General features: G+C 36.6%; 1 protein-coding gene and 1 long non-coding RNA gene across 3 annotated transcripts in view; one reads left to right on the top strand and one right to left on the bottom strand.

The window, feature by feature from the left end:
* LOC116500421 overlaps positions 1–20,198 on the top strand; it is a 47,220-nt gene that overhangs the window by 12,568 nt on the left and 14,454 nt on the right. The window lies entirely within an intron of this gene.
* ARL15 (ADP ribosylation factor like GTPase 15) overlaps positions 10,481–20,198 on the bottom strand; it is a 218,211-nt gene continuing 208,493 nt past the window's right edge. Inside the window, exon 8 of the mRNA XM_032205412.1 lies at positions 10,481–14,312. Coding sequence (XP_032061303.1) covers positions 14,160–14,312 — 153 coding nt within the window. The 3' untranslated portion in view covers positions 10,481–14,159. The remainder of the gene's footprint in view (positions 14,313–20,198) is intronic.

The raw sequence follows: 20,198 nt of genomic DNA on the forward strand, positions 1-20,198 counted from the left end.
AGAGCTGCTGGGGCTGTATGATAAGGGGGTAAGGTTCTTTGGATGCCAGGACATCCAGGAAGCAGGGAAGAAGTTAGTTTACTGGGTTTCTACATTTTCAGCAGAACAGATGAGATAAGATGAGGATCAGTGTTCTTCTGAACCTGTCCAGGTTTTCGGATGGGCCCTGCATGAGCAAAAAAAAAAAAAAAAAAAAAAAAAAAAAAAAAGTAGAACAAAAGTAGAACTCTCTACTCTGGGGAACAGAGGCAAGATCTGGCCCAGCAATGAGAGAACTTCACCCCTTCTATTTGGGTTCAAGAAACAAGTCCAGGTTACGATGACCAAGGATCAGACGGTTGTTTTGCAAGTGCTGGAATGAGAAACCAATTCTTTGTTTATCAAACACACCTGCCCTAAGTGAGGGAAGGTGATACCCATCATTCCCTCTAGTCAGTTTGTATGGATTTGCCAAGTTCACCCCACACTCTGTCTCCCTGCTGTGGAAATGATCCCTTGCTCCAAATATTTCTACTGTCTTTTCATCCATTGAATGTCACTGGAGACTCATTACATGCTGCAGTAAATGCTGCAGACGTACAGAATTCAGAGATGGAGAGGAAAAGGTGCAATCCCAATGTTTTTTGAGACCATCAGCACCACAGTCCCCATAGCTCTGAAAAACAAGAGCTGTAAGTCCCCATAAGAGGGCCATCAACCACTTCAGCATGACAGCAGGACATCTATGTCCTAACTCTGACACTGGGGATAACTACAGGAGGATGGAGAATTGCACTGAGAATGAAATCCTGACCAAGCACTGTTTAGGAAAGATGTATTACAAAGGCAGATAAAGAAATGAGGATAGATGACAAAGTTTCAAAATAAAATTGACTATATGTAAGTATATCTGACACAAAAGCAATTCTCATAATGCAGAATCACATATTTTTATCCTCTGAAACGTCAATGTAATATTTTTTGTTTTCCAACACAACATTTTCTCCAAGTGCCATTTTGAGTTTCCACATTGGTCTTCCCTACAAAACTCTTTAATGAAGATAGTCTGGTAATATTTTTTTTCTCTGAATTTCCTATACTTAACTAGTTTAAGAAACTGAATATGATATATTGTAGTGTTAATTAACCATGGAATACAGACATGTAGTTTAGACACTGCTCAGTGAGAATAAATAATTTCCATGGAGGAGGAAAAAAATCTAAAGGATAAATAAATATTGTAATATTTTATGTATTCTAGCTATTATGTCCCATAAATGATTAAATGAACGAGTTATTTCATAAAATGCATATAGAAAAAATATTTCCTTTATTCTGTAAACACAGGTATGGCTAAACAGAAAACTTTTCTCAAAGGATACTACAATGGAGAAAAAAATGATGGCATTTGCCTTACCATATGGAGGCCTACGTGTCTCAGTACAGTGATGGTATCCAACATGCTTATCTGCACTCCCACTTAACTCTGCATCTGTCTAGCTACCCAGGAGAACAATGCATCTGGAAAGGTTGAATAGGCCAAGGGAGTTCACATGTATTTTGCAATGTTCTTGAGAAAACTTACTGGAGAGAGGTCAACATGTTTCTTTTTTTTTTTTTTTTTTTTTTTTTTTTCCCTTCTATCACACTTTAGCATTTCCATTAAATGAAAACATACTGCATGTTATTTGAACATCCTGAGATATGGATTTTTTTGTTTGTTTGTTTGTTTGTTTTGTTTTTTTGTTTGTTTGTTTTGTTTGTTTGTTTGTTTTCCACTAGGAATGCAGGAATATAGTTCAAAGTGTTTGCATTGTGGAACCTTGTATACAAGGGGAATACTTAAGTGGGCATAATATAAGGGTTTGTACTGGGCAACAGATGTAGACAAAGAGAAACAAAACGGATTTCTGATGGAACAGGTCATGGCATAAAATGCTTTCTAAACATGACCATACAGTTGCAATCCAAAAATTAGCATTGTTGCTATTTATGGAAATGATCTATGAAAAAATCCTTACTGGGGCAAAATTAGCAATGAATATAGCAAGTAAAACATTTTAAAATAGTGATTTAAAAAGAGAAAAATATGCCTGCATTCTTAGAAGATCAAATACTGTATAAGGAAAAATATATTCACAAACATCTCTGAGATTCAGAAGGCTCAGCTATTTTCTTAATTATTAGGTCACTGACCCATGGAGTGGTCAGAAGTAAAGGTTTGTTTGTTTGTTAGAGAAATCTGATAACTTGCACTGTGACTAAGACCAATTGGTGATGGCCTAATACCTCTAGTTTAATAACAGTGAGAACTGAATAGATCTTTGTAAATCATTAAATCCAACATGATTTCTCAAGAAGGATGTCTTACCTGCCAACTGTTTTATTTTCATTGCCCGGAAGAGGAAAGTTAGCTTTCTTGGCTCATTACTGTTTTAGTTATGTTTCTCAAATGTGAATAATACAGTGAAGGATTTTTTTTCTTCCTTTCTTACCCTCCCTCCCTTCCTTCCACTATGGAGGAATATAACGCAGTAAAAAACTGGTATCCACGTGTTAAAAATCCTGCATTTGAATGCTCAGCCAGTAACTTCTATACTATTGGTTTTACTATAACTAAACCTTTATTTATTTATTCATGGAAATAAGTATTTCTGGGTCAACCCTGAACCACAACTGCAAGGCAGAACAGTTATCATGGTTAAGGAGCAGGTACTCAGCAACAGCCATGACTCTTAACTCCTACTCTAACCACTTACTTCTGAAACAGATCTAGCATTGAAACACAAAGAACTCTTCAAAATAGTTAAGGAGATGATCCGACATCACCTGCATGTTCTAATTTAGGGTATTTGCTACACGTATTACTGTTAAATACTTTTTAAAAAGTAGCATGTACCTTCCAGCAGATGGACTTTTGCAAGTTTAATTTTAATAATAAATGCAACATACCTTTAGTGGTTTTGGCATTCTAAGGGTTGTAAAAATTAAGTCAGGAAAGTAACTTTTTCTTGCCCTATAACAGCTGAAAATGCTGACCAACAAAGATGCAACACTTCAGAACATTCTTCCACTTAAAAAAAAAAAAAAAGTAAAAATATTTTTTCCTAAGAAGAAAAAAAAAAGAAAGAAAAAGGAAAAAAGAAAGAAAAGGAGAGAAAGACAGAAAGAGAGAGAAAGAGAGAAAGAGAAAGAGAGAAAGAGAGAGAGACAGAGAGACAGAGAGACAGAGAGAAAGAGAGAGAGAAAGAGAGAGAGAGAGAGAGAGGGAGAAAGAAAGAAAGAAAGAAAGAAAGAAAGAAAGAAAGAAAGAAAGAAAGAAAGAAAGAAAGAAAGAAAGAAAGACTGCAATTTTTACATCTATAGGAATTCAAAGCATCTTATTCAGCAGTAAATGACATTATTTAAAGCACAACAGTATCCTTTGTAATTAAACAGCAAACAGTGTCAGTGTGAAAAACCTAGTGATCCAGAGGTTTATTTGCACATTATGTATTTTGCAGATACATTATTCAGTTACTGGTGGTATCAGATAGCTAATTTACAGATCAATTAGTTACTGCCAGGCCTGTTGGGCTGAAAACAGTAACAATTTAACAAAGGGTTCAATTTAAACCAGATCAAAATCTTTTCCAAATTTGATTGCTTGAAGTGGCAAAACTTTTAGTTTCTGTGTTACCCAGCTGTTGCTCTTGTACTGAAGCAGCTGTGGAATATCCAAAGTACTTAAAAATTTCTCAAACTCTGGGTGGGAGATGGCCAGCACAAAGTGTATAGCATATTTCTCTACATGCCAATAAAGGCATGAGCCCATAGACACCAGAAAACCCTATTTGAGCACTTCACAAAGGTTAATGAACCTTACCTATGTTCAAAGCAGCAATTTGTTATTATAGAAATGTCTGGGGACAGCACTAATATTTAAAAAAAAGGTCTTTCATGACACATCTGTATTTTGCCTCCATATCAATGCTTGCTTTCCAAGTCAAGGAAGAAACAGAAAGGCTGTAGGCGACAATGCTCATGGCATGTCTCTGAGATCACCAGTTCATTAAAGGGGACCAAGTGCTTGCATTACATTTGCTCCACTGATCTTAATGGCAGCACAGTTTGTGTAGCAGTGACTTGAGGTATAAAACTTCACCCAGGGAAAAATAAAAGTTTCCTAAGTTTTCATTAACATTTGGATGAGTTAGTAGCACCCTCCTCCTGTCACAAGGGACAGCACAGCAGGAAACCAGGACATCCCAAATGGTTTCCCATGCCCAAGAGCCAACTCATTTCCATTTAAAACAGCTTTGAAGCATCACTTCACAACCACAGACACTCACATGGGTGATCTGACGCCCTTCCTGACACAATTCCCAGGAGACAACTCATGTGGAAGACCTGCCTGGCTTGGCAACTCACCGGGGTGTACTGCATGCTCAAACACGGCTGCTGTCATAACTGAGGCAAGCCGGTACTCCCCAGAACATACGGGGACAGTTATGTACCAGTTATCCTGCTACAGGGCGGCACTTCTCTGTCAGAAGCAGCACTGAAGCCTGAGTCACCCATCAGAGGACAGGCCTTCCCCTGGGGCAGCACAAGGTCTTCCCATCTCCTCTGACTGAGGAACAGGCTTTGATCTGCACGGGATGACAGTACGCCAGACCGCCTCTCCTTCAGATGAATCCACCAGACAGCTGGGAGACATTCCTCAAAGGGTCACCAGCAAAGGGCCATGAGGGAGAGTGGCCCCAGGCCCTGCTCCTCTGTAATACCTCCTCACTGCCTTGCCTGTCTGCTGAGCAGGCCTGCTGTGAGTTCCCCCCACACCCAGGCTCAATTTGTATGCAAATCCTCCCTCATTTGTTCTTGCTCCCTTCAGAAAGGACAAATTTAGTATAATAACTGTAATTGCTTTAATAACATGAAAAAAACGACACCTTTATGGGACCAACAGTCAAAGACTGACATTGTAACACAGCATGACAGGTGTGGAGGCATGCAACCATTACCATTTTTCCCACTTCATAATTTCTTTCATCGTTTTGTAAAGGGCTCATCTTGGGAAGCCAGCATGGCCGGCTTGAGGCTATTGAACCCCACAGGTTCACAACAATTTACGTGTGGTTCTTGTGGCAGAAGTTCTTGTGCTGCAGGTGAGCAGCATGGACTTTGGAGCCCCTCTCTGGAGGAACAGCTTGTCAGTATGATTCAGTGAGGTGGCAAGGTGGAATCACTACCAGTATCTCCTCAAACCAGCATCTGCCATCAGTGCTGTGGTGTACACAGTAAAAACCGTATCGTCTACAGGTCTTAGGCTCAGGCAGATGGTTATCCCCACTTCCCACCACAGAGCCAGAGAAGTCAGTGCCTGGTTGTGGCCTGTGTCACCAATTACACTGGGCTAACCTTCTGCACCCCTCTTGCTCAACTAGCCTATGTCTATTTATGACTCTTGTCTACATGGAAAATGGAATGAATGTTCAAGCAATTTGGTGGTGTAGAACTACCTTTCCCCTCTGCATTAGTTGCATAGCCAACTTTTTCTGATTTAATCCCAGGATTAGCAAATGAGAATCAATTTTCAGCATCAGTCAGCTGGGTCCAAGCATATCTGATCATTTTAGTTGAAATGATAGCCAGTCCATTAACTGTAGCATCTTGTAGTTACTATTTGCATTGTAAGCTGTAGTTTCAATCACAACTCCTGCATTACAAAAAGATGAACCCGTCATCACAGATCAGTTATTGAATGAATTAGAGTTCTTCACTGTCTTAAAAGTAGACAGGTTCAAACAAAAAATGCAAATACAGAAAAAAAAAGTTGGTGAGAAATGTGTCTTTGTGCACTCTCAGATGGAGAGAGGCCACAATACTGTGGCTCATCTGGAGATAACTGATCCTTTTGAGTGTAAGGGGAACTCTATGTTTGCCTCAACAACCACTTTGAAGGCACACTTACATGACACGGAAGGGAATTGCATAAACAGGTATTTTAATATCAAGGCCATATTTATATCAAGGGTGTATCAAGCGTATATTTAATACCTGTTTAAAAACAGGTCTTTTAATATCAAGTATATTTTTTAAATGTTACATGCAGACAGGAATTTAATGTTCAAACCAGCAACTGGAAACATTGATTAGTGTTGGGCTTAACCACCTCCTTCAGGTCTTAAACAGGTTAGACATGAAGTGGTGCCCACATATGATCTGTTTGAGAACATGCAAATCACTAGTATTGATATTATAAAATGCCAGACTTAGAAGAGGAAACAGTTTTCTTCCATTTAATTTTACCCAAACCTGAAGGCAAAACTGCCTGCTGAATCACTCACAATCAACCAGAACAAGATTCGTGATTCCAAGGCAGTTTTATGCAAGATTTCTCAATGTCGAGAAGGAAAAAAAAAATATTAAAAATGAGATTTCTTTTCTACAGTTTCCATTTCTTTAATGTCTGTCACCAATATATCAATATATGAAAATATTGTACAGCATTTGACCTTGATATTAAAATTATTTGGAGATCAAAAGCAAGTGCTAAAAATAACCAATGTATTTATAAAGCCCATAGTAGGAGAATCCTATATTACTAGCACCTCTCAGTGGAGGCAGTCCTGAACCAAAATCTCAGGTCCACACAACAGAGTAAGAAAGGAAAACAAACAAACAAGGAGCTAAGGTTCTGTTTCAGATCTCAGAGCTAGGGCTACCAGGAATGTTCCTGGTTCTGCAAAAGACTTTTGTGTTTGAATGTTAGGTACTCTTAACTCTACAGGAAAAAGGAAAAAACAAACAAGCAAACAACAACCACCAACCTTCTTTAGTCTGAAAGTGAACACTAAAGTCAGCTTGCCATGTAAATGAAATGAGGGAACCCCAGGGAACAAAATCTCAACAACATACCGCTATCTTTAGGTAAACATTTGTTTGCAATATCTTTTTTAAAAAAATATTGTCAACTACAGTGATTGACGATTTCACCCCATTTATCACTGACAACTAGAATTATTTTTTCAGCTGTGGATCATGTTAATTGTGGAAGCTAATAGAGAGGAATGTGAGGTAAATGGTCTCAGTACCTTTAGTATGTGTGATGACTTTACCAGACTTGCAGTACTGTATTTACTGTAACCAAAAGGTCATGCTCTCTATTTTAATGATAAACAATGAACTTTCCTGCATCAGTCACACTCCTGCAAATCATGCATAAAAATAATAAAAAGTTTTTGCAAAGGCAATTAGCATTTGGGAATTTTTATTGGTTTGTTTGTTTTGCTTGTTTATTAATGTTAGTTTCATATACTTGAAGGAAGGCTTTCAGGCTTTCAGCTTCAACTAACATAGAAATAAACCATGGAGGATTCAAACTATGTCATTGGCAAGAAAGCAATTTAGTAAAGACAGACTAAAGCTGTTATAATTTACATTATTAAGTGCTCATTTCTTATCTGTGGGAAGATAAATACTGAGGCAATGATGAGACTACATTGTTCACTTCACAGTTAAACAAAAAAGCAATTTCCAAGTTACTGCCATTTAATCGATGTTAATTCTAAATGATATAATCTAATTCATGTCCTGAATCTCTACATCTTCCTAAGACACCACACGTGTGAATGCTATAATAAAATAATTCTGACATAGTTCTGCTAATAGACATTTGTTGTTAGAAGCATTAAAACTACATGATTTTGATACTGGCAGAAATGTAGTCTACAAATGTTATGCAATAGTACTACATAGAAGTTTAAAAAATGAAATCTACTCATAATTTGGAGCATAGTCTTCTCTGAGGATATGCTATCAAACATTATAGCACACAGTCATCTGTGAGATGTATGTTAACCTTTTGTTTCAAAAAATAGCAAGCTGTGTATTAGTGGAAAATAGGTATGTGAAATGTGGAAATGAGATAGTGACACTGGAAAGGAAATGCTGTTTTAGCATGTGCTAACAGAGTGCAGAATGCATTCATTTCTATAATAGAAAAAATTTAAAGTGACAGCCTTAACACACAGCAGGAATTGTTGCTTTAAAGGGACCGTGTCAAAGTTGACAAGCCCAAAATGTAACCTACCATAAAATTAAACTTTTTACAAAATGCCCTTTTGATCTTGAAAAATCTATCAACCTTCCAAATCCAAGACTGTCACATTGTTAAAATACCAAATACTTTGCTGTGTGATTGGCCATTAAAACGTGGTTTGGTTTTGCAGCATGTATATGCAAGTCATGATTTTGCTCTCTCCTCCACAGTGTCTTTGGGACTGTGCAAGATATTAATAGCATCCAGTACTGGATCTTTTGTTTGGGATTGCCATGATTTAGCATTTCAGTTAGCAATAATTTATAACAAAGCTATAATATGAGACTTCTGTACTCCAACAGTAAATGTCTCCTTAGAAAGAGGGCAGTTCTTCATGTATGGAAGCTGCCAAACCACAAAAGGATTTATTTTTATCTTGTTTTACTTAATACATGCAAATTCCTTCCACGGCACACTAAAATGCAATATATTATAGTTACATGGCATAGTAATAAAAATGAACAACAGCATTTCGCTGCTTCAAGGTGACAGATATAAAAAGAGTGCTGTGATTCCTGGTTTTATTTTTTCTCAGTTTTAGCTCACAATCTAATAGTGAGAATTGAGAAAATTAATTGTGATTTGCTTTCTTCATGTTGCATACAAGTGTAATAGAAAGATACAACATGCATCTATCTTACTAGCATTTGGGCAGGTTCTCAAATACATGTATAGCGTTTTCATACGAGAAGAAATGTTTCTGTGTTTAGAAGTTAACTATATATCAGCTTTTCTTCACAATTATTCTTCTTACCAAAACCACGCTATTTTCAGACAGTAAGGCCCTCCATTCCCATAATACTAGAATGGCTGAGCATAGGTTACCAGTCATCCTTTTAACACCTTCTGTTAACACCTTCTTTTTCTGTAGTAATCCCAAACCAGCATAGGACCGTTTGCTATGCAGTCTTGTTGGGTTTACTGTAAACCAGACAACCAGAAGATTAAAATCTGTTCCTTCTGTTCTCCCCACCTTATTGCCACAGGTAATTGGAGCTGCACAGACTACTATTAACACCAGTATTCACATTGGAATATCTGCCTTTTCTAGACAGTTTCAGTGATTCAAAAATGAAGGCATATTTGAGACATCATAAATGGAAGTGCTTAGCATGTTTGACATACAAACACTCACTCCACAAATGAGGCTGTCCTGAATATATTTCATCAAAACCCACTAGAACTCATTTTCCCATGAAATCTGGTGAATGAACAAGCAGTATAGACAACATATTTTGGCTTCTATAAATATAGCTGTGATAAAATTTAAAATGTATTAAAAGCAGCTAGCATTAAGTATAAATGTCTCATAACTAGTTCCATTAGCCTTGATCTTCAGTCCATCCCACACAATAACGTTAGTCAGTTCACCCATGAGAGCTGAGCAGGGTAATGATTTTTTTCAGTACCTTTACCCAACAGATCTCAGCAGCCCTACTTGATTTCAGGGCTCTTTTTCAACTGCAGATACTGAAAAGGGAATGGTTTCTGTTTTCATGTAGGATACGGGACTTTCTCAACTTTGTGTTAACCTAGGCCCTGGATGACTAACCCTACAGCTGACAGAAACAGATGTTTTTATTTGTTTGAACTATTAGGTCAAAGGGCTAATGAGCTAATGAAAATTCTTTAAAGAGCTATCAAATGAGGCATGATTAGCAGATTTTCAGTTCCTATTTATATAACAAAAAAGAATGAAGAAAATATTCTGAGTTTACAAATCTTTCATTTCCGTCCTGGTGTCAGGTTAAGAGGCAGATTTAAAATAATAAAATAAAAAAAAAAGCATACCTCAGGAGCTGAATCAGAAATCTTCAGTCCAGCTCAGCAGTGCTGTGTTACAACTTGTGCTGTAAGTGTTTTTTCTTCTCAAACAGTGATAGCATAGCATAGAGTTTTCTCAGAAACTTTTTGTTTTTCCCGTAGTATTTTACTTTGCTCAACTTCTGCAGCATCTTTTTTTTGTTTTTTTTTTTTTTTTTTTTTTTTTAAATATGTACTATGCCATTTTATTTAAAATTATTTTCTAGTCACATAAACATGTTCCTTGGTTTACCATTATGGAATAATCACATAAATATTATTCCAGTTTCTGTTCCAGCAAAAAAATCTGCAATATCTTTCAGGTGTATTTTCCAAGTAACACCATCTTGCTTTGGAAATAAATCAGCCAACTTTCAGGGGTTTCAATTTTTTATATATACAGAAATGTGTAGGTATGTATAACTTAGCAATGATTATGCAGTAATAATTTGTTTTCATCTAAGAGTAAATAAGTTACTTTGAAGATTCAATATTGAGGTAATACACCGTGTTCCTAGACTTGGTTACTACTCAAGAAATCCAAACTGAGCAACTCAATTCTACACAGTGTTTATTTTCTTTTTTTTTTTTTTTCTTTCATACTTTTTCTTTTTTTTTTTCTTTTTTTTTGGATAGTGGAAATCATGTATAAATCACAAACAGTACAAGTTCCTCATATCTGTCAGTTACCCACCTGAATGGGTCAACTTTTGTGTAAAGACACTGTATTTTTAGTATAAAGTCAAGATAATATGGCAGTTAACTAATACTCTTAACTACAGTAAAGATACAAACTTTTGTAATATAAATTAATTGCCATTACAAAAAGGCAACTGTATTAACTAATACGGTACAAAAATCTGCAACTCTATAAATATAATGAAATGCAAGAAGTTAAATGAAATAATACATCACAGATTTTTGTACAGAGGCAAGCTAAGATACACATGGAACATTATATATCAAGAAATAATATCAAAACACACTAAGTTCTAACTTTTTTTTTTTTTCCCCAATACAAATGCTAGAAGTACAAGTACAGGACACAACATGGAAGCAGTAAGATTACCAGCTCAGAGTGGGTAGACAAAGAAGTCTTATTGACAAGTTGTACAGCATTAGACAGCAGACAGAGGCTTGTCAAAACCAGCTGTTGTTGGATACTGATTGATAATGTTTTCATTCTGACGGCTGAGACGCTGCAGACAGCCACAGGTCTGAGAAGAAGCCCAATGTGGGCACATCCACGTACACACACACACACACGCACACAAAGTAATTTAACAGATGTCTAAAGAACATTAAAGCACGGTATCTTTTTTAAAAAGACAATGTTCACTCCTTAATGAACTTGCATGGAAAGTAGAGCCTAGTGCCCAAGTTTATTTCATCTAAATGATGAACACATGTGAAAAGATTAAAAAATAATAATAAGATTGGTCATCCGAATAAAAATTGCATGGTGCTTACATATTCTACCATAGCCAGAGTATTCAAAAACACTTTAGACAAGGACGTGTGATGTTGGGAGCCACTATGAGCATTTTTAATCCCTCCATAAAAAGGTGAAGGGGTTTATAGACATTAAAAAGGTACATATCCATTAAGTCCATCCACAACACAAAACCACAGAAGAACTACATTCAAAGTAAAGTTAAGTGTTGGTCTTAGCCTTAAGCAATTATGAGGTATTGTTTCAACCTGTGGTGAGGAATGATCACTGTGTTAGTAAGAAAACACATATTCAAAATCATTGTGAAAAATAAATCACTGTTCCTATGCAACTGGTATTTTTCTAAAGAAAATGCATTAAGCATCAAAATGTCCTAGTCTGACTGCACCTTGGCACATGCCAAAGCCATGTTCTCATTGACTAGTTGGTCCTTTTCGATGTTACTTGGGTAGCACCTTCCAACAGTGCATAGTTGGGAAATCATGACCAAAATATAAAGTCAGGAACTCAAAGTCTTTGGACCAGAAACACTGATGGTACAAATAAGTACAGTTCCAAGAATGCAATAGAGTTGGGATTATTTTAACTTTTTGTACTTTTTGGTCCATAACTTTAATATGAGAAAGAAAGGGGGAAACAGTAAAAAGATTTAATTTGTCATCTGCTAATGCTCAATGAAAAAACAGTAAAAGCTCTGAATCCCTCTTTTTACCTCCCCAAACTGCCTACATTCTCTGGGAAATAATCTCTTGCTCCTCTTCACTATCTTTTATTTTTCATTGTGCCTAACCAGGAGAGAAATCTGGAGACCTTGTGGAAATCTGGGGACTCTGTAACCTCTAAACTCACATAAGCTAAGAGAGAGAGTGGAGCTGCACGTCAGATCTCACTCCTCTACAAATTCAGGGAAAGGAGACTCGGTTGCCTACACACAAGAAACTAATGGGCAACTGGGTCACTTCAATGGGGAGAGAGAACTGGCACCGTCATTGTGATCCCCTTTATATTTTGAAATGAACAGTTCCAGTTCTTGGGTTTTTCCAAGAGTATGAGGAGTGAGACGATTGACCTGGCATGAAAAACAATGCAAAGTGTCCTTCAGACTTCTGAGCAAAGCTTTCTGCCTATCCTGTCACAACATTAAACAAGTAGCTTACCAGTTTTCCCAGCTTCTTTCTGATAATAGGAAGTGAGTTAAAACAGTGATCTTTAGGCCATGCATTTGAGTAGAAACAGTTCTGAAGGAGCAATGCAAGAAATCCATGGAAATAGAAAAGTAAACAAAAACTGTAAAAACATTTTGTTTAACAAAGGGTATAACTGCAATGGAGAAATGGCTTTTATAAGCCTTAAAACTGATCCTTGCTATTTTCTCATTCTCAAATAAGCTAGTGAAAAACTACAATAAACTTTAAACTTAAAAAATAAATGCTCAGAGTGGAAAGATATGGTGCTTAAAGCCCTGAAAAAGGAGCTAAGAGTTTCAAAACATAGGCAGAATTGATGAGGAACCACTGATACATTACTACAGTTTATGTTTGCAGACACTCATGCACAAGGCACAACCTTCAAGGTGTGCACCAGTCAAGTGACTGATCTGCACATACCCTGTTGTGACTGACTTCATGGTGAACCAGCAACCTGGCATGTTTCTTTAACAGATAAAATCAGTTTATAAGGTTTTAAAAGTCAACAAAAGTCAGCCAAAAAAACTGCAAACCCACAATGGGGAAAACTTGGAAAGAGGAAATATGCACTATGTTACTGGAACCAAATGGGATATTTCCAAATGTATTACAAATGTTGTTTCCAATGAATACTTTTTTGTCTTCTAAGTAACATGCAGCCCAGAGGAAGTTTGAAAGAACAAGTTATAATCCCTTGAAAAGAGAAGCTTATAGTACAAACACTGGAAGGCCCTTCATTTTGGTATAGATGCCTTCTTGGCACTGTTTTGATAACAGTAGCACTCTATGAAAGAGTGATAAAGGAAGCAATCCTTATTTAAAATCAGTTACAATTCTAACTAGTAGTAAAGTCTCCAAAGCTGAACTAACAGACATTTGTTTTGCTTCTCTGATCAAAAAATACTTTCAGTAAGAATTATTACTTTACCCAACTTCTGTATATTTTCTAAGAATATGGTTACTTAGGCCAACATTTTTATGTCACCTATTCTTCTCAAATACTGTTACCCGCACACATCTGTGTGCAAATTTCTCTTTCAGGGAGAATTTCTCTTTCTTTTATTTTTCTTTCCAGCAAAATAATGTTTCTGCCCTAGACAAGGTTATGCAGTGACTTTAGGGGAGGAATCAACTAACATGTCGATTGTGTTTTCATTTAGTAAAACTTCAGAATAACCTTTGCATTAACATGAAACTACTTGCTTTAAAGTATCATATTTAGGTTTTCATTGGCTGTGCTTTCCAGAATGCGGTGTCAGTAAACAAGCTAATACAAATTAGTCTCACAAATCTTTAAGACATGAGTTATTTTTAAAAAATAAGTAGCAGGTAGAATTCCTCATTTATAGACTATGTTATCCTTGTGCGTGCAAAATTTCCTGTCAAAGATGATGGCAATGCAAGAAAGCAACAAGCACTGTGCAGAACTAGTGGTAAACAAAGAGGAACTTCCTATTTCAGTAGTGTAGACAACTTTACTGGAAATAGTCATGTACCTGGTTCACAGAGTATTTATTTTAATAAAAGGACATTCTGCACTAACTATGTATGAACAACATATCACAGCATTGCCTTGATGCCACACCATAATTAAGCTGTGAGCAGAATGAACAGGTACAGTGATGCCTGGAGAACCACTCTTCTCTCTTGCGTTTCACATTCTTGAAGGTTCGAAGTCTCTCTCCTCCAACAAGTTTATTAGAAGGGAGAAGCTGTCTTTTACTGCCTCCATATCATCCAAGGAGCAGGGTTTAAGAATCCAGCGTTTTCCCCGTGCAAGTGGCTCAAGTTCAAAGTATTTTTTGATCTATGAAGAGAAAAAAAAAAAAAAAAGAAAGAAAAAAAAGAGAGCGAGACAAATGTATTAATACTATGAAAACTGATTTTCCCTCTCAACTAAAAATAAATAAATAAATAAATAAATAAATTCAAAAACCATCAGGAAAAAAATGTAAAAATCAGGACACTAATTTTTAGAATTGTACCCACAGCTGTTCTTATAATACAGGTTATATGTTGTGACCTGAAAGTGTTTTCTTTAGGGGTGAATGACCTGCTTGGAAGCTACCGTTCCACCCATACACTTATCAGCATGGGAGGTCTGGGGAAGAATTATATGTACTTAAGGCAAAGAGCAAAGCACATGAAGTAAGTGTCCAAACAGCCAACATAACATAAAGAAATTCTAGTTAACATTCAACCTTTAATGCTAAAGCTGTAGGTTCTGTCAGAATATTATTAGTAAACACTTAAAATGCAGTGTTTTTTTTTCTTAAATCAAATTATTATAACAACACAAATGAACTGTTAAAAATATACAAAATTTAAACACTGTATTCAAGATAAGCTAAAGAGTGTTTCTTAATGACTTACAGAAAAATAACAATTCTTCCAAAATCATTTTTTAAAAATTCAACATTTAATTTCAACATCTTCATCATGGACCAGTAGCATACTAATGTGATTAGAATAATAATAATAAACGTGGGACACGATGTTTTTTTGTGATGGTCTTCATTCAAAATCCAGCACATTCTATCAGCCTTCAGCTGCTTACTAACAATACATAATAATGCCTATAAAGAAGGAAGGCTTTAAATTAAATGAATTCAATTTTTATTTCTGCAGCAACCATGCATCAAGGAGGCAGCTAAAGATGCAATATAGAATGGCAGGTTTTAGGGTCATAATAAGCCTTGAAAAAATATACTGAGGAAGGTGCAGATTCTTGGAAAGACCTGTTGTTACTGACACTAATTACACTGACTATCAAGTTAGAAACACAGACCCACAGGAAGACTGTCAAATAAAAAATTTGAATTTAGTAGTATTCTCTACTCACTTTTCAAATCAGCAAGTAGTGTATCGAAACATATTTTTGATCCTATTAATGCCTGTTAGAAAAAGACAGCAGCTTGAAGGTCATGTTGGTCAATATATTAACCTTAAGCTGTTCTCTTCAGCCTTTAATAGTATTTGATACTAAAGTCTACTCATTTCTGACTTGTCAAAATAGAGATTTTAAATCCAAAATCATATCTATCAGTACTTGCTATTGTCAACACACCACCAGAAATATTTAGTCCTGACTTAGTTTGCACATTCTTGTTCTGTATAATTCTTGCCAAATATTCTTAATTCTCTTCTATCACAGACTGAGCCACAAGTATGCACAACAATAGGAACAGTTACTTGTATTCTAGTAGGCAGTTGAGGCCCTAGACAGGCAACTGGAGCCAAACTGTGAGAAGCTCTGAGTGCAGGGGAATAAAACCCTGCAACATCTCTATACAGCTCTGTATAGTGTCTACACAACAGTTTTATTTATCTAATAATGTATTTTAACAGAAAAAAATTGAGTGTGGTTGTATCAACTCACATAAATCAGAATTCAACTGTGACAATGTGTCAGGAAGGTTTCTCATTTTCTAGTATAGATTTTAGAGCAGAGCTTCTCATAAAAAAAAAAAATAATCAGAAAGAGTGATCTGGTTTTGAAAGCAGAACTTCTGCTTCTCCCAGATAAGATATAGGTGAAAACTTTAAAAATCTATTTCTAACAAAGCAAAATTGTATCAGTAACAACCTGCAAACATGTAGAAAATAAAGCACAGTAATAGACATTTAGTTCACATCAAACATATTTAAAAAAAAAAAAAAAAAAAGACAAAAAACAAACACCTGTCTGCAACAACCAGTATTTTAACACCAACTTTTTGGCATTGCTGTCATAGTGCCATATTAATAACTGATACGTTAGCATGGTTACATGTGATCAGAATACAGATATTAATCTCTATAAGGGATATACTGCAATGCTTCCTGCAGGTGAAGTGACACCAAACTGAATTTACCCCCATTAAAGTACCGAAGGAGCAGGATAAGAAAGCTCTCTTGCCTCTCTCACTAACAGCCACTTTGACTGCTAAACAAGGGGGGAAAGTAGAAGTGGCACAGAAACATAACAAAGCAAGGTGTCAGCGCGGCTAGCTGATGCAGCAGCCTGCTGGTGTTAAGCTGACAAATATGGCTGAGTAACTTGAGATGTTTCAGACCCATAACCTGGAGGATGTCCACCACACCCCCTCTACTGGAAGACTATTGCCATCAGTCCCTTGAGCTTAATGAAGTCTGTCCACAATCTTATTTACATATCCTCTTGAATTAAGGCTGTGCCACGTGAGGAAATGATGAGGAAAAGGTAATTACATTTTAATGACAGCACTTGGGTTTAAAAGCATTAAAGCATCTAGGAATGCATACAAAAGGAAATGATGGCAGTAAGCAGACTTGCACTGAATCTTGTGTGTTCATGAGCAAATACAACACTGCTTACCAAGGCAGCTTCTAGCCAACAAAAACACAATGACTCCAAGCTATATTTCCATGCCTGCAGACTCCAAGATATAATTTCTATTGCAGTAGTAAAACAGCAGGAACTGATTTAGTACAACAATTTTTGAAGAGACATTTTTGATTTGGATGCCCACTGTTGACTAAAATCTATTTATTTATTTTTTTTACAAATTCTTGGTGTGTAATTAAGATATAACAAAATCAGTGATGTGCTGTCATCATTTTCCACCCCTTAGAATCAGTTCAGAGTCTCTGCATTAACAGATATGAAATTAAAATGCTTAGTAAGTGGTGGCTTTTGAAATGAGAAGTTTTGATAATGGCATGAAGGCAAAACTGCTGGTATTCATGAGTAACACCTATTTTTTTCATACCTACAGAGACAAAGGATTTGCTAGGTGACTTGTCCCTAATGGAAATACAGAAAAATAACACCAATCAGCTTACAAATAGTAACAAAACCAGAAAGTAGCACAGAAGGATCTTCCACAAGCCAAGGGACATTTTGTGGTATGTTACTGTATTTCCTCCTTTAAACTTTTACTAAAGCCCAGAGCTCTGCAAACAGGCTCTATTATTTTGAAACTCCCAGGAAGAAGTTTGCAGGCACAAATATTTTTCCCTGCAATGTACTGCAATTTCTCCCCCCACTCGGAAGATGTCATTCAGTTCTAAAAACAAGTTGTTTTCAGACTTGAAAAGGAACCCTTTGTTACATGTAAGAGATAAAACTACACAAAAATAGACCAGCACAATCGGATGCCTGACACTGTTTACACTGTTGAGTTTTCCACTGGCACGCTCTTAGCTCTCAATCCACTTTTCTTTTGGTCCTCTCTCTGTAGCTGCTTTCTGCCTGGATGGCTATCATTCACACTTGTTCCATACCAGATTTCCTAGGAGGATGCATGCTAATCATCAAAATGTCCAAAGGAAGTTAAAATTCTCTGACTACTCATCTCAGTAGCCCCTGCATAACCAGATAAGCAGCAGCAACTATTTTACAGCTCCTCCAAGAGCACAAGTACAAAAGGGGGCAGGTATTAAGAGAAGCTTTTTGTCTTGCTCTCTTGCATAACTGATGAAAAGCTTTCTGCCTAGTCATGGATGCCGAAACAAAACATTAAGACTCAGACACGCTTCAGATGTCTGACACATCAGACATGCATTTACATACTGGCTTTGCATTTTTAAGTGTTTACTTTGGGACTGCTAATTTTTTAAGACATAACCTTAGAAGAAAATACAATCAATTAAATCCACATCATTTCAAGACTCCTTTACTACTATTTTACAGGATTTCACTGTGTGTCTTGACTCCACATGGGGCCTTGTTTTATAGAGAAGCTGACATTGTATTTATGCCACATACTGAAGTCAATAAAATCTAACAATACACGTTTGCAATTATTCCCACTCTTCCCACACTCCACCTTCTAAGTCCTATTCTGCTGGCACAATACGCTAAGCATATGGTTATCAAATGTTGCTTAACCTATGTGCTGGAAAAGTCAAGACACAATAAAAGGATTGATGCCCAGAACCTCAGCTGGGGTAAATTAGCACAGCAGCGTGGAACTGATGTTACTAAATTGATCTACGTAAGCTGCCTAACCAGTCCCTGCTGAAAGCTTTTATATGTTCTATTACTGAACCTCATCTAGTCAGTTCACTACACAAGACATCCAGGGAAACTTCGATACCGTATGAATATATGAATATAGAGTCAATTGTATCTATTACTGGAGATGAAAAAAGCTGCTTGAAAGCATTATTTTTTGTCTGAATTCCCAGCTTTAATTCTGAAGTTCATCAGTACAAAAAGCCTTCCACTCTAATCTGTTGTAAACTAATGCAAGATGCAGCCAGTCACTTACCAGGCCGTATTTGGAGAATTTAATGATATATATTTTTTTTTTTATCCATTGCTGCTTTATTGAACAATTGTACTGAGAATAATGAATTGTAATAATGTGTGTACATTATAACTAATCAAAAGCTGCAGAGTTATGTCAGTGACCCCACTAGTCTGAATTTTTCAAAGACTTTTACAGGATTAAGCAAGCACTCCTACAACTGGTGGAGGTATGAATTAAACTAAAATTACCTAACTTGCTGAATCCATATATCAGCTACAAGGAATGGTTCATTCATCTCAAATCTGCATGGACAAGAATTGCAGCAGTAGTAGGACATTGGAGCTCCCCATATTGACACTGTAAATATTTCATTGGGCTGTGATGCTGAGGTTACATTTTCAGACATCACAAAAGCCTGCCTTTTAGAGCAACTGTTTAGAAAACCCACAAGAGAGAGGTAATTTTGAGAGCTGAGTCCACGAACAACACAAGAGCAGCCTGTAACAGTGACCAAACAGGTTCAAATGCAATACCTTTGGAGAAGAGAAAAGGCCAAAAAAGCTCATCACATAGCATTAAGTTTTAAAAAGGGAAACTACATAAAATAAGTAACTTAAAGAAAATTAACTGTGCAGCTAAAAAGGTAAATGCTTGCAGGTGGCACAGAAAAAAAAATACCATAATTAGAGGCTCAGGGTATATTTATATCACTACAGAAGACTTTAAAAGAAATAAAAAAAGCTTTCAACAGTTGCAATAAGGAAAAGGATGGTATTAGAGGTAAAAGAAGTCATGTCTAAAGAAGGAAAACAGAAAACAAAAGAAAGGAAATTCTGGCAAATTAAATAGAAACCACAAATGTTGACCTCCTAACCATAGAGTGCAACCTGTTGCTTAAATCACCACCGATGCTAAAAAGTAAATTGAAATCCACTCTAGTTTATGTTAGTGTGCTGGACTGCAACTGCACAGCCTCTTGAGCAGCCACACATGCTTTTCTGCTGATCCTGTTGTGAATACGGTGATTTATAAGAGTGGGTAGAAGGATCTTAAGCCACTTTGTCTTAAATCAACCAGCTCAATCCAGCATTGTACAAGTGAACACTTGCATGCTTTTCCCTAAAAATCTGCTAGTAACCTTTTTATCTGACACCTCATTTGGCAAACAACAACCCCTTGTCTGACCAGAACAGCTCCTTGAACCTGCACAACTGTCAGCAGAAGTTTCATAATGTTTATTCTTTCTATAGAGACACTTCATATCCTCATGTAATGATACTTCATGTGTGCCTGGCTGTATGCTTCTTCAGAATAGTGACCTCATCCACATCTAGAAGGATCCGTGTAATGCACCCGTGTCCAGTGAGCACTCCTCATAAAACACCTGTAGCTCATCTTTATGGGCTCCATATGGATCACCTCTAACCCAGTGGGGATGGGAATGAAAGTGCCTCAGCTGATGGGAAGGGGTGGTGATG

The sequence above is a fragment of the Aythya fuligula genome, chromosome Z (genome assembly GCF_009819795.1).
Source record: "Aythya fuligula isolate bAytFul2 chromosome Z, bAytFul2.pri, whole genome shotgun sequence".
NCBI lineage: Eukaryota > Metazoa > Chordata > Aves > Anseriformes > Anatidae > Aythya > Aythya fuligula.